Source organism: Salarias fasciatus, chromosome 9 (genome assembly GCF_902148845.1).
Source record: "Salarias fasciatus chromosome 9, fSalaFa1.1, whole genome shotgun sequence".
In the NCBI taxonomy this organism is placed as follows: domain Eukaryota; kingdom Metazoa; phylum Chordata; class Actinopteri; order Blenniiformes; family Blenniidae; genus Salarias; species Salarias fasciatus.
Window position 1 is genome coordinate 19,381,216 of NC_043753.1, and position 15,355 is coordinate 19,396,570.

Sequence of the window (15,355 nt, forward strand, 5' to 3'; positions counted from 1 at the left end):
ATGAGCCACGCGCTACAATTTTGTAACGTCCTAGAATTCGAATTCTTCACTTGGGGACCTAAAGCACATATGATATTAAAATGTGATTAATTACATTAATAAATTATTAATCTTGTTATTAATTAGATTCATTTTTTTGATCGCATGACAGCACTAATCATATTATGAGACTTTGTAAAACAAACCCTTAACATGCAATTTTACTGATTTCACAGTGAGGTTCTGCACAACATCTGGTCTGGACTCTTCAGTGGACCTCATTCAGATGAAAAATGTGACGTTTGAGCATGTCAAAGGAGTAAAGGAGGCAAAGTATGAGCTGCAAGATGTTGTTGAGTTTCTGAACAATCCACAGAAACTTACCTTTTTGTGTGGAAAGCTGCCAAAAGGTACCATCCTTCGTTTCTTCTGGTTCATAAAAACACTGTTAATTAAAGGTGGTGGCAAAGAACAAGATCCTCATGGGTGAATACACACAATGCTTTGATCTGCTCCACAGCACGTCTCTCATTATGTTAATGATCTGTGCACAAAACAGGATGAGACCTTTGATTGGAAATCATTTCTTCTTTGTGTATCTTTTTCATGGCAGGGCTGAGAGGCGGAGTGTTGAAATAGACAAGAAGAACAAGACAATTACTGCGTACCATGAGTCTGGTCATGCCATCGTTGCCTATTGCACCAAAGATGCAATGCCCATCAATAAGGCCACGATCATGCCCAGAGGACCAACTCTTGGACATGTGAGCTCTAGAAATTTATTTTACAGAATAACATTTATCCATAACTTTACTTGTAACAGTTTCTGCTGTTCCTTCAGTCCTCCAGGTGTCCATGCTCCCTGAGAACGACCGCTGGAGTGAGACACGAGCTCAGCTCCTGGCTCAGATGGACGTCAGCTTGGGCGGTTGAGTAGCAGAGGAGCTCATCTTTGGGGATGACTACATTACCACAGGTGCAGAAAATAACAAAGCTGTTTTAGTCATAAGATTTGTGAGGCCACATATACCATATTAGCAGTAAACAGGAGCAGTAATCTATTATAGTAACATGGCTTTGACTGGCTTTACAAACCAAACATGCATGATAATGTTGGTTTTTATTTTGAACATTGGCACATAATGTGTGTTTGTGATCATAACAGAAGCTACATAATTTATTAAAACCATGTACTACATGTGTTAATCACAACATCTTAATGTCTGGTTTGTTTTTTGGCCAGCATTGACACGGTTTGTGTTTGTTTGGTGAATTTCAGGAGCTTCTAGTGATTTTGATGGTGAAACCAAAATAGCAAAAACGATGGTGACCAGGTTCGGCATGAGTGCCGTATTTTCCGCACTATAAGGCACACTTAAAAGCCTCTAATTTTCTCAAAAACCAACAGCACACCTTATAATCTAGTGCACCTTTTTTGCGGAAAATATGGTAATAAAGACCACCCTGTTGTCAGTCTCTGTTATTTTGACTACTGTTCCCATAAAACTTTGCGACATGATCACATGAGCAAACAACCGCTGCTTGCTTGTAGCTAAGCTAGCCAGTTCAAATAGAACAGCAAACATGAAGCTTCAAGCACATTATCCACCTCTAACCTGTCAGTCACCATAATCACACAGTTTGTCCTCCAGTTTCCCAACCGGGGAGCACGGCGCGCGGCTGCACAGCCCAGACAGTGAAGATTCCTTTACGAGCAGCCGCCCGAAGCGGGGCGCAGCCGCTCGCCGGTTGGCAGCCTGCCGACCGCCATGCCGGGAGTGGCCGGAAGGCTGTGGCTGCGCTGTTGGTGGAGAACTTCACTCAGGAGATCAGCCGGGCTCAGCAGCTGGCTGAACCCCGGTGATTAAGCTCGTTAGACCAGTCGTGGCCACGTGTTGTGCACTGCATGTCCATGAAGCGGAGCGGTCCTCAGTCAAACTCGCTTTGATATGTTGCTTTACTCAGTATTGAACACATTTCAACCGAGAATGTAACCACCTAGATCACCATTATGTGCCATAAATCCTCTTATACTACACGCTCGGCACTCCTCACCGGATGGTGGACAGGCAGGGCCAATCTGGGATGCTTAGGGACCAACGCCGCGTCACCAGGGGCACCCCTCTTCAGAGTCCCACGACCACTGGCAGCCGGGCTCGCCGCGGCTGCCAGTGGTCGGAGGTGAGAGGACCTGCGTCGGCCGCTGCCGTCGTAGAGGGGTCACAGCTGCAGCTGCCGGTGTAGAGGACGTTGCTCTTTAGAATTTCTGGGGCGCTTGGCCGCAGCCACAGCGAGCCTGGTAGCCCCGATGCCCCGCGACTCGTGATGGCGATGGGCCATTTCAGGTGGACCGGCCATCGTGGGGGTGGGGGGGTTGACGATCAGCTGGACACACTGGACGTTGGCAGGAGATCGCAGGTGGATCGGCCGCATTGGAGGAGAAGAGGTCACATCCGCGTTCGGCACGGCCCTGTGGCACAAGCATGGTGTGATGTGTGGGATTTGCTCTTTTAGAAAGGCGCTCCTGGCCATTGGAAAAAACCATGGCGCGAGAGCGGGCACGAGACACATGCCGTCACTTAGGCGAGCGCGGGACATCTGAAAAAGGGAGCGGGAGGAGGCCTCCGTGATGTCGGAGCCTCGTCCCAAGCATGTTCTGCTGGGCCAGATTCTCCGGGTGCGGAGCGGGAAACATGGCTCCTCAGAAGGCAGTCCGGCACTGAGCCTCTTCCAGTGGAAGAAGAGGGCAGGCCGAAGAAGCACGCAGGATGCTTACCTGAAGCAGGCAAAGCAGCTATCCTTTCTGGAGCGGTGTGCCGCAGGTGAAAAAGGCCCGACGCCGGAAGGCGAACTCATATTGGGCCAGCTTGTCCATGTCCTAGTCTTCATCTTTGTCTTTAACTTTGACTTGAGAGTGGGAGTTTCGAGTGGTCAGTCTCATGGCTGGAAGGACGTTGTGCGGGCTTGTGCTGCTTTTTCCCCTTGGTGAGGAGCGGGGCAGTGTGTCAGGAATTGGCGCGGTAGCTTTTTTGATCTGTCTCAGTGTCTGGCTGGCGCCAGGGAGAGTACGAATAGCGAAGCCCGTAGGTGGGCTAAGCATCACAAGAAAGTAGAATGTGCAGATCATGATCATGCAGGTTGCAAGTTGAAAGTTTATAGGGATGGCAAAACAAAACCAAAAAATTATGAGATGTTTCGTTTACATTATTATCATGAAGCTAATAATCTGACTTAATGCCTAATCAATGATAAGAGCCTGCAGTATTTACATGTAGATTGTTGTTTGGAGTGCTTGGAGAAGATGGCAGTGTACTTCTGACGTTGGATGATGAAAAATGAGAATAAAATTAGATTTTGTGGGCGCTGTTAACTTGTCTGATATGAATCACATTAAAAGCTGATGATTTCACTTTGGTGTGTGGATTTATGTTGCACACCTGTGCAGGCATATTGAAAATTGTCCAGGCGTGCATGGATTCAAAGTTACTTCTTTAATCACATCTGTAACAGAACACAGGAGCACACTTTAGCATCGCCATGCATACATACCAGCTCCAGCTACACTGAGCAATGTGCATCCCAAGAACCCCTGCTGGTGCCTCAGCTGCCCGCAAAAGTGCCTGTTCACTTGAACCTGCTCAGTAACCCACACAAATAATTTCCTTGGAGTGCTCTCACCAAGGTGGATTAACTAAACATCACATTTTAACAATTACCAATGTAAGTATACAGAAACTGAAACAACAAAATATCAACAAAATAGACACAGACATCGCTGTGGCTCTCACATTTATCACGTGTAAGACAAGATAAAATGGACATATTTAACTGTCATTCTGCATAATACATTATGATGATATCCGGATGCTGAAAGATAAAATTAAAGCTGACCTGAATATCAGCCTGGAGTGGACTCTATGACAGACAGAATATTTCACAGTATTATTTAGAATATGATCAAAAAAACCCAAAAAAAACCCAGCTAAAAACAAAACCAAACTGGACAATTTACAAACAATACCATTAAAACCATCAAAACATGTCTGTTGTAACATAATTTTTCTTTTGGTTTCATGATTATCATATTCACAAAACAGAGCAAATAAAACTGTGACAAGATAGAAAGCAATTGCAGATATTCGAAACATGCACAAAATAAAATGATAACATGCTGTTCAGTTAAGAAAACTGTGAGATAAAATACACGATGTGCAAATGAAAAGTATAAACAGTCAATGGCATTAAGAATTCTTCTGTACAGTACTCATCATATGTTTCAATAATTCAGGACCATGATGCTCTGATGACTGATTCTATATTGCTTCTGTGTGTGAGTTTATTATCTGGTGGAGAGATCGTTTCTGTCTTCAGCTGGAGGAAACTCTTCCATTTCACTGTCATGCACACCCTGAGCTGCTTCACTCAGTATGGTGATCACTGTTGATATTGTAGCATCAGGATCCAACAGTTTCACCAAAGGCACATTCACACCTCTCTCCTGAAAGATCAGATTTTGCAGAGTCATGGCCTGCATGGAGTCAATGCCCAAGGAGGACAGATTTGTGTCATCTCCCAGCTCACTCTGCTCCAGGCCTATGTTCTCACTTAGCAGAGAGATCACATAGAGTTTTGGTGAGATAACATCAGCTTTTATATCGTCACACTCCTTCTGTTCGGATTTTTGGAGAACCTCCTCAACTAATTCTGACAGACGCATTTTCAGGGCTCTATTTTGAGAGAGGATGTTGTTGCGGATGTTCCTGAACTGAAACCTGCACACAGCTTGTTGGGGTCGGTTGAGCAGAAGACATTGCTCCAAGCTTGTATGAACCTCAGCCACGTCTAAAACCATTATGCCTTTTGCCACCAGAAATCGCTGGAAATGTTCTTTGTTCAAAAGCAAGCCAAGGTTCATGGCACCCCAGTTGATAGACTGTCCAGGCAGCCCGAGCTTGCGCCTGTACTGACAAAACAGGTCTAAAAAAGTATTGGCTGCTGCATAGTTTGTTTGGGATGGATTTCCCAGAAAAGCAGAGATGGAGGAGTAGCATACAAAATAGTCCAACTCGCACTTCTGCGTTGCATGATGCAGATTCAGGACACCATTGACTTTGGGTCTAAAAACCTCCTCGTACAGAGATCTGTCAAGAGTTTCAATCAGCCCATCACGCAAGACAACTGCACTGTGAAACACCCCCCTAATCGGACAACCGGGAAACTTGAGGTTGATGGCAGAAATAACCTTGTGCACATGCTCAGAAACAGATATGTCACACTCCATGCTGGTGATGCTGTTGCCACACTGTTTCTCCACATTGAGTATCTCTTGCTGTACATCAGGTTTTGGTTTGCTCCTTGAGAGTATTACTATGTACTCACCGCCTCTTTGAGAAATGAACTTTACAGTTTCAAAGCCCAGACCTGAAAGACCACCTGAGACTATATACACGGCTCTCTTTCGAAAAAGCAGTGTGTTTGTTGGCAACAGTGGAATGGCAGACAGCTTCCAGTCATCAGCCTTTCCTAGAGTCACTACAGCCAGTTTCTTTGCGCGAAAGTATGACTGTGGTTTCTCTGAATCAAGGCATCTGCTTCCAGACTTTTCACACTGAAAAGTAAAGTTTCGAAGAGTCCTGTCAAAATTCAGGGACTTCAACCAGTGTTGAATGTGTGGCTTGTGTGCTCTCAGGTATCCCTTTTGAAAAATATCTGACACCTGGATTGTGTGTACATGAACACTGCCCTTTAAGCTTTCAATCACTTCCTGAGTTTTCACACCCTGCGTTGGACATTCACAGACGATCACAACATGTTGAATGCCTGGAAATGTCGAAACTTTAGCAGTCAGGGATTCATCCAGTGGAGGCAAGATGACACATGCCTCCATTTGCTCCATGTGCCTGACATCGACAAAAGAGTCACTGAACTGTGTGCTAACTGTTACATTCCAGCCAGATTTGGTACAAGCACATGCCAAAACCTTCGCCAGAGCAGATTTAAGCCCTGAGCAAAGGATCCCTAAATCATTTTGACAATTGGCTCTTGGCAATGCTCGATGAACAATCTCGAATGCAAGGACAAAGTGGGAAACATTTGGTGTTTTTTCAAGATATGGGAACCTTTTGGTGCGGTAACAAACATCTTGTGGGACTCTCACCTTACTAGTAGCCACCACAGGATAACATACAGCAACACGGTCTCCTACTTTCAGTTTCCTCACATCTTTTCCCACTGCCGTAACAGTCCCACTGAAGTCAAGAGCAAGCAGCTTGTGTTTCTGAGATGAATGCTTGTTCCAGTACAATGTCTGACCAAATTTTAGATGTGAGGCACTGACAGGGAAATAATCAGATGTATGGACACACAGTTTCCTTGGTTGGATTTCCACTGATGTCTCACTCATTTCCTTGGCATCCAGTTCAAAGCGAATGGCACTGAGTTGAGTCATATTGCATGCATCATTTGTTTGAAAGACACATGTTTCAGGCATTGAAGAGTTGTAATGGCCCTCTGAACTGTCAGTAGTTTCTGGAGGGGTACGGACAACGGAGGGCTTCAATATCTGCCCATCTTTTACCACTAACTCTGGGTAGCTGCTGCAAGGATATGACCTGAGGACCTCAGACAGTGCCTCGATGTCCTTGGCAGAGACAGTGCTTATATCAATGAGCTGAAAAGAAAGCTCTGGTATCTCCGCAGCGAAAGATCTTGTCATCCCAACCAGAGCAAAACCTGGATTTATGTGGTCTACGGTGATGTCAGATGAACAATATGTTACTGCTCTAATTGAGTTTGGGAAATGGATTTTTTTCAGGTGAAAGACAATTTGGCGGAAAACCTCACAACAGCTTGTCAAGTTCTGAAGAACAACATCGGCACTATGTGAGGTGAGGTTTTCTTTGCCCCAGAGAAACAAGACCTCATCAAAGTTGTTCTCAATATCTGTGATGTTGAGATTTTCCAACAGAGAAGGAAACCCACTGCTCAAGATTTCTTTTGCATGTGTAAATGAAACATATCTGGAATTCGAGTCCAGATGCTGTTGCAAACCTTGAGCAATCCCAATAGGGTCACCGAAGACCAGGGCCTTTGGAGGAGGAACAGGACTGAAACCAGGGATTACACTGTAGACATTGTGGTAGAAATACTCTTCAACAACATGAGAGTGGCTGCCAAGGTATTTGATCATCACATGCTCAACCTCAACCAACACTCTCCCCTCCCTGTCTGCAAAGCAGCCACAGACCTCAAAGTGATTAGTGCCCACATCAGTGGCTCGCAAATAAACAATCATCTCCTTTTGCAAGGGTTCAAACACTTTCAGACTTCCTATTTTGGCAGGAAATCCTGGTCTACCAGCAAAGATGTGTTCAACTGTAACTGGAAGAAGCTGCATCAGATAATCCAACACAACGGGATGAATGTGGTAATCATAGAATTGAGACATCAGTTCCTCAGGGACTGAGATGGGTGCAAAAGCCTCCTTCAGTTCTTCCCCATAATGTATGTCTGCTTTATTTTGGAATACATCCCCATATTGGAAGCCCGCCTGAGAGAGATAACCATACAACTCCTTAAAGCTCACAACAGATGTGCATCGTTTCTGGATGGAGTTCAGTGAAATGCATGACTCCTCATGCAGCCTCTCTTCATTCAAAACGACAGTGCCTGATGCATACACAGCAGGAGGGGAATGTATAGTGAATGTGGTTTCTTGGTCTTTTTGTTCAAGTTGCACTTTAAGTTCAGGTGATTTCTGACTCAACACAAATGGGTTGTGAAAACTGACACTCAGCTGGACGGAGTTGAGGGGTACTTTTGGTTTTGCAGTTGCCATGAATGCAGCTAAACCCACCTCAGCATAGAAAGCACCAGGGATGATGGGTATCCCATTGTGCTTGTGCTCTGTCAAGTAGGAAGAGGATTCAGACTTCAGATCACAAGTGAAAATGTTGCTTCCATTTCCTGTCTGATGGAGCACTGGGTGGTCACTTTGTGTATTTGTCTGTGCTGCTCCAATGATAACATCTCTGTGTGAACAATCAAACTGGTATCGTGGGAAAGACAGTGGCATCGTCTCATAGCCCCGGTAGAAAGTGTTCCAGTCTACTGGAGCACCGAGTTCAAAAAGCTGAGAAACAACAGATCTGACTGATTCGTGATCTTTCTTTGGCATCACAGAGGCAAGAACAGCTGTGCCATTTCCCAGAGTTTCCACGATGTTTCTTTGCAATGCCCTTCTTGGCCCTATCTCCACAAAGACTAAGCTCCTCTTATCTTTAGCTACTGATCTCACTGCCTGCTCAAAAGCCACTGGCTCACGAATGTTTCGGGCCCAGTACTCGCCTGTGCAGAAATCTCCCTGCTGAACTTCCTTGCCTGTTACTGTTGAAAACAGCTCTGCGTTAAGCTCATTCATGTGCAAGGAGCCAATTGCCTTTTCAATATCTGATAGGATCGGGTCCATTATGTGGCTGTGGTAAGCAGTGGGAACATCAAGCAGGCGGAGGAACAGATCTGGACCGATAGCTGAGTTACTTAGCTCCTTCTGGACGTTCTCAATTGCACTTGCATCACCAGAAAGGGTGCAAGACTGAGGACTGTTGAAAGCAGCGACACAAACTTTACCAGCATAGGGAAGAAGAAAAGATGATACCTCTGAAACAGGCATGTTGCTGACCACAAGCATCGTCCCTCCTGTGACTTTCCTCTGGAGAGTGCTCCGGAAATATATGACTTTCACTGCATCTTCAAGAGACAAGAGGCCAGAACAGTGAGCAGCTGCAACTTCACCAACAGAGTGCCCAAGAACTGCATCAGGCTTCACCCCCCAGTGCTTCAGTAAGGTGGAAATCCCCACCTGGATAGCAAAGAGAAGAGGCTGAATAACATCTGGATTGTTGAAGTCACTACTCTCAGTCTCACTCTCAAGTGTCTTCAGAATGTTAAGACTGCCCAGACTTTGGAAACACAGCGAAATCTCAGCAATCTTTTCTCTGAACACAGGCTCTTTTTCCAGGAGCTGCTTGCACATACCATGGTAAGTGAGACCGTTACCACAGAAGACAAAAACCAACTTCGAATCCAAGGAGGCTGGGGTGACATTTTTTCCAACAGAAGCTCTCAGTTTCTCTTTAAGGTCAGTAATATACGATATCTCAATGACTTTTCTGAATTTATGTTTTTGGTGGCTTCTCCTGCAGGCTGATGTGTAACACAATGACTGCAGGTGAACTTCCTCATCTGCCTCCAGCTTTTTGATGGTGTCTTCCATAGTCATAGAAAGGGACTTCAATGAATTGGCTGACATGACAAAATAGTTCACTTGCCTTTCATCAATTTTTTGCTCAGCACATGGTTGCATGTGCTGTGTAACAATGGCGTGCGCGTTTGTCCCTCCAAAGCCAAAGTTGTTTACTCCAGCAGTTCTTACTCTACTTGTTTTCCACTTTTCTGTTTTTTGGGGAATTTTGATGTTCAACGATTTGGCATCTACACTGGAACTGTCATCAGAGTAGAAAACTGAGGGAACAATGGTCTTATGCTTCATCATCAGGAGAACCTTGATGAGTCCGGCCACTCCAGCTGCAGATTCAGTGTGTCCAATGTTGCTCTTCACAGAGCCAATCCACAGTGGCTTTGAACCAGGAGGTCTGGCTTTAGCAATGACATTTGAAATGCTCCCTGCCTCTGTTGGGTCTCCAGCTGGAGTTCCTGTCCCATGTGCTTCTATATACTGAACATTTTCCAGGTCGGAAACTGAATAGACCCTTCTGAGCAGCTCCTCTTGTTGTGTCATGGAGGGCTTGGTGATTGGAGTGACAGAGTGTCCATCTTGGTTTACTGCTGTTTTACTGATGACACCCCAGATATTATCACGGTCTTGGAGAGCCTGGGAAGAAATATCATGGCAAAAATCAAGCTGAAAGTAACATAACAACTGTTACTTGTTTAGTTTTTTTTTGTATATTCACACCTTTTTAAGGGGCTTCAGGAGAACAACCCCACAGCCCTCCCCTCTGCCGTAGCCATCTGCTCCTCTGGAGAAAGGTTTGCTGGTGCCATCAGGGGAGATCATCCTGGCCTTGCTGAGTGCAACAAATAGTCTTGGATCAATAATGCAGCTGACTCCTCCACATACAGCCATCTCAGAGTCACCTGAAGAGAGAGAAGAATCCTTTTCCTCAAAAATGCTTGATGCCATGCTGTCAGTAATCTACTCCGCTGCTGGAGTGACTTTCACTCCAAGTTTGAGTTTCGTCAGACGATATACTGACCGAGTTTAATGGATTGGCAGGCAAGATGCAGCGCAACAAGAGATGATGAACAGGCACAGTCTATGGACAGTGAGGGTCCAGTAAAGTTGAAGATGTAGGAGACTCTGTTTGCTGCAATGCTCATAGCGAGCCCTGTGCCTGTCCAGTGGTTGATCACACTCGGATGTACCTGTGCTGCGTTTGTTTCATAATCTCTGTTCATTATGCCTACAACAGAAAACAATGGAAAACATTTATTTCCTGATCATTTTTGACTTCACATATAATCCAAATTAATTTCATTGTTCTCTGAGAACATCTTGTCATTGTCTTACCAAAAAACACTCCTGTCCTTGTTCCGCTGGCCTTCTCCATTGGAATGCCTGCATTCTCTAAAGCCCGGTATACACACTGCAGGAGCTGTTTTTGTTGGGGATCCATTTGTTGCACTTCACTGTCACTGATACCGAAAAACCTGTGGTCGAACTCATTGTACCTGCAAATGTCCAGAAAACAATATATGAACTTTTTGTGTTGTGGATTTTTGAAATTCACCATAAATATTTATCTGCGCAGAGCAGGGGTCAAAGTAACTGATTGCAAATATTAATATTGTTGTAATAAGTAGCTTTTTCGTTGATTTGTTTCAAGTATGTAATCGTACAAATTTTAATTACAGTTTAATGTGTGCATTTCTCAGCTTCACTTCTAATAAATCCATAAATTATTACTGAGTAAAGTAATGAATTGAAATAATTTTTTAAAGGTTTTGATGTTTTTGCTTTCAGTAAGTTCACTCTGTTAACTGAGAAAGATAAAACATGCTCCTTTGTGTTTGTCTGAGACACATGACTTGTATGCATAAATTCTATATGCAGTCTAAAGTCAATAAAAAGTAATAAACACTTTACAGGTGAAATACTTAAAAAATATTCTCATGAATGATAGAAACTTCTGAAAACTCCAATGAGAACATGCATTATATTATGTTAAACATAATCTGTTTCCTGTCAGAGTTTAAAGACGTACCCGTCAATGAGGGCAGCCTTGGCTGTGCGGGATTTTCCCGCCTTGTTGTCATCTGGGTCATACCAGCTGGATACGTCAAACCTCTCTTTGGGAATTTGCACAGCACAGTTTTTCCCCTCCAGTAGAACCTTCCAGAAGTTGTCGAGCCCCTCCCCTGCAAAAGAGCATGATTTAGTTTGAACAAAATTTAAACATGACTATCCATTCAGAAAAAAGGACATTATTCATTATTCAGACTCAGTGGTACCAGAGAGATTTTGTCCTTGACTTTTGAGCCATTCTGAAGATCCATGAAGGGTCTAGCAGCCTTGTTCATGGGACTGCATGTACAGGTGCTCATCAAAAAATTTGAATATCATGAAAAAGTTGATATTTTTCATTTATACCATTCAAAAAGTGAAACTTGTCTAAAGTATACATTCATTCTACACAGATTGATATATTTCAAGTGTTTATTTATTCTATTTTTGATGATTAGAACTGAAACCTAATAAAAAAAAAAAAAACCCCAAAGTCGCTATCTCAGAAAATCAGAATAATACTTAAGACTACACAAAAAAAAGGAGTTTTAGAAATGCTGGCCACCCGAAAAGTATAAACATGAAAAGTATGTACATGTACAGCACTCAGTTCTTAGTTCGGGCTCCTTTTGCCTGAATGACTGCAGCAACACGACGTGGCATGGAGTCGATCAGTGTGTCTGCTCAGGTGTTATGATAGCCCAGATTGCTCTGAAAGTGGCCTTCAGCTCTTCTGCATTGCTGGGTCTGGGGTATCGCTTCTTGCTCTTCACAATACCCCATAGATTTTCTATTGGGTTAAGGTCAGGCGAGTTTGCTGGCCAGTCAAGAAAATTAATACTTAAACCAGGTACTGATAGCTTTGGCACTGTGTGCAGGGGCAAAGACCTGTTCGAAAATGAAATATGCATTTCCATAAAACTGCTCAGCAGCAGGAAGCAGGAAGAGCTCTAAAACTTCCTGGTAGACGGCTGTGTTGACCTTGGACTTCAGGAAACACAAAGGACCAATGAATGGTATTGAATGGTATTACTGAAATAAACCAAGTTTTTCAAGATATTCTATTTTTTTAACGAGCACCTGTAAGGATTAGTTTGATAATGAAAAGTGTATTTCACTTTTCCTGTTGAAATGTCTTGATTTGAATCAGTGATTTAGAAGACTGAGCGACGATTTGGTCTTATCAATCCTGTCTCAAGTGAACACACTGTCAAAGTGCTTAGTTTCACATAAAAATTGTACTTTTTTTCTTGATATACATAGTGTAATGGTCACAGAAACAGACATATTCCTCTGTAATTACATTTACATTACACATTCAATAAACAACCACACAGAAAAAGTTTTTTTTTTTCAAACAACTGATTTAAAAGCAAAACTTCCTCATGTTTTAGATTCATCAGAACACACTCTATTTAAAATCTTTACAGTTGGTGTCTTCTTCATTTTACTGCAATTAAAAAAAACATTATCTCAGAATATATTAATGTTTTTTCTCAATTTTTTTTCACTTGAGATCACAATGATCTTCTCTGAAATGTAAAAAAAAATATATGATTTTTTTTTTGTTTATATATCGTGACTGTAGATATGACTGACAAAACAATTTAGTTGTCAATGATATTCAATATTTTGTTTTTCAATGTAAATTAGGGCCAGTATGGTGGTAGCACATTGGAGCCCCTACTTCACATCAAGAATATTGAAGTTATATGAAGTTTGACTCCAGTTATCACCTTGCACGGTTTTCCTCTGATTTCCTGTTAGCTTGGAGTTCTGCTTACCTCCTGGAAAGTTACATCCAATTCCCACCACAGCAATACCATCGTCAGCTTCTTCCATCATGACAGAACGTCACTGAGGAAAACAGTAAAAAATGAAAAATACTCTCTGCGTCTTCACAGTCATGATAATCATCCAGGTAATCGTAGGCTACAGCAGAGCAGAAATAAGGCTCAAGAAAAGTAGTGTAATTAGATTAGTAACAGTTGAGTAAAGCAGCAGCGTTTCCTTACCTCCATCCTGCTTTCAGGCTCCCCGAGTGCTGGTATCGCTTCAGGACCTGCAAATGATTCTTATAGTCAGCTTCTCTTCTTTATTAAACATTTATGATAGATTGTACACGTGTCTATGGAGATGAATTACTCCAGTGCACGGCATTTATGGCATCTGGGAAATCATAAGTAGAGGTTTCATAAGTGAGTTATATGACAGCTCCATTAAAGTCTGTCAACAATTTTTTTTTTTAACCAATTTCCAATCCTGTCACATTTTCACATGTGATATACAAAAATGCAGCATATTTTCCATCCGTTGGAAAAAAAAAATTGATGTTGTGATTAAAACATTAGAGGTAAACGGTTAAGAAAGAAAGAGACAGAGAAAAAAATGCAATCTTGAACTCAATCTATAGTTTTCACATGACTTTACAGCTTCTATTATACAATCTGGCCCTTTGATCACAAGATGCAACAATGCACATGTGTTATCTTACGATAACACTGGGAGAATTCCTGTCACTGACAGTGGAGCAAAGTATCAAGATGAACAAATAGAATCTGATGAAAATATGTTGAATAAGAATACTGCACATTCAAGATCATTTGACCATTTTCTGTTTTCCAGTGTAAATTCAATTCAATTCAATTCTGCTTTATTTATGAAGTGCCAATTACAACATAGTCATTTCTAAACACTTTTACAGAGGAAACCATATAAGCATGCATAAGCGACTGTGGAAAGGAAAAACTTCCTTTAACAGGAAGAAACCTTTGCAGAACCAGGCTCAGAGGTGGCAGCTTTCTGCTTTTCCAATTGGGGTGAGGGGACAGAAAGAGAAGGAGATAGAACTGACAATTTCTTGTATCTACATACATTTCATGTATAAACAGAGACTAGGCCGCAAGCAATCATCAGTGACACGTAGTACTCTCATGAAATACATTGAAACGAGAGAAAGGAGCAGAACTGGGAGCCGGTTCCACATGGTAGGAGCCCGGGGTTAAGTAAACGCTTACACCCACTGGGTCTGGGTTATCTTTATCAATCAATGGATCAAATGTTTTGATTGAAGTCAGATTAGAAACTGATTGCATTCATTGAGTCCAGGTTGTCTCATTAGATCAATGGATCAGCCGCGATTGATGCTCTGTATGTGATCCCTCAATCACGGCTCCAGTACGCCTAAGAGACAGGCTCTTCGTCCAGGGTTTTGGTGTTCTGACTTTTTAGTCTTCCATAGTGGAATGGACCATCAATCCCAGAGAGGGAGAGAGGGAGAGAGAGAGAGGGAAAAAGAATTAGCAGAGAGATCATTTTATTTTCATTTACCGTATTTTACGCACTATAAGGCGCACGTAAAAGCCTGTAATTTTCTCAAAATCCAACAGAGCGCCTTATAATTCGATGCGCCTTTTTTGTGGGAATTATGGTAATCACCCTGATCACATGAGCAAACAACCCCTGCTTGCTTGCAACCTAGCTTAGCAGCTAGCTAGTTTAAACAGAATGGAACACATGAAGCTTCAGGCACGTTCTCCACTCTCCCAAACGCGGAGCATGGCACGCGGCTGCACAGCCGGCTGACGTGGGAAGTGGCTGGACGCCAGGCGGCAGCCTGCACGCTGCAACTCCGAGAACGGCCGACCCCCGCCCGGCAGCCCGCCCGCCGGGATTCCGGGAACGGCGGGATGGTGGGGCACTTCACTCTGGAGACCGCAGCTGGCTGAACCCCGGTGACCAAACGAGTTAGACCAGTCGTGGCCGCGCTCTGAGCTGCACATCCGTGAAGAGGAGCGATTCTCAGTCAAACTCGCTCTGATATGTCACTTTACTCTCACATTTCAACTGAGAATGTAACCACCTACACTGCCAATATGTATTTTGCTCATACTATTCTATACATCCTATGCGCCTTAAAATGTGGTGCGCCCCATGTATGATTTTTTTTTTTTTTTAATAAAAGCCATTCATTGACTGTGCGCCTATTAATCCAGTGAGCCTTATAGTGCCGAAAATACGGTAAGTGAACATGAGTTCACAGATTTGCACAATCAATCCACGACTCCATCA

At 43.2% G+C, this 15,355-nt stretch overlaps 1 protein-coding gene and 1 long non-coding RNA gene across 2 annotated transcripts; one reads left to right on the forward strand and one right to left on the reverse strand.

The window, feature by feature from the left end:
* The first annotated feature begins 443 nt into the window (after positions 1-443).
* LOC115394348 (uncharacterized) lies at positions 444-909 on the forward strand. The gene is made up of 3 exons (XR_003932065.1): positions 444-465; positions 593-743; positions 829-909. It is a non-coding gene; the product is annotated as an uncharacterized LOC115394348 (long non-coding RNA).
* Positions 910-2,199: 1,290 nt separating this feature from the next.
* On the reverse strand, positions 2,200-13,126 carry LOC115394756 (highly reducing polyketide synthase easB-like). Its single transcript, XM_030100101.1, has 8 exons — positions 13,069-13,126; positions 11,265-11,418; positions 10,571-10,731; positions 10,257-10,463; positions 9,956-10,137; positions 4,387-9,871; positions 2,559-2,577; positions 2,200-2,449 (listed from the first exon to the last, which is right to left on the reverse strand). Exons 1-8 carry the CDS (start codon positions 13,124-13,126, stop codon positions 2,200-2,202), a joined length of 6,516 nt encoding a protein of 2,171 aa, XP_029955961.1.
* Positions 13,127-15,355: the final 2,229 nt, after the last annotated feature.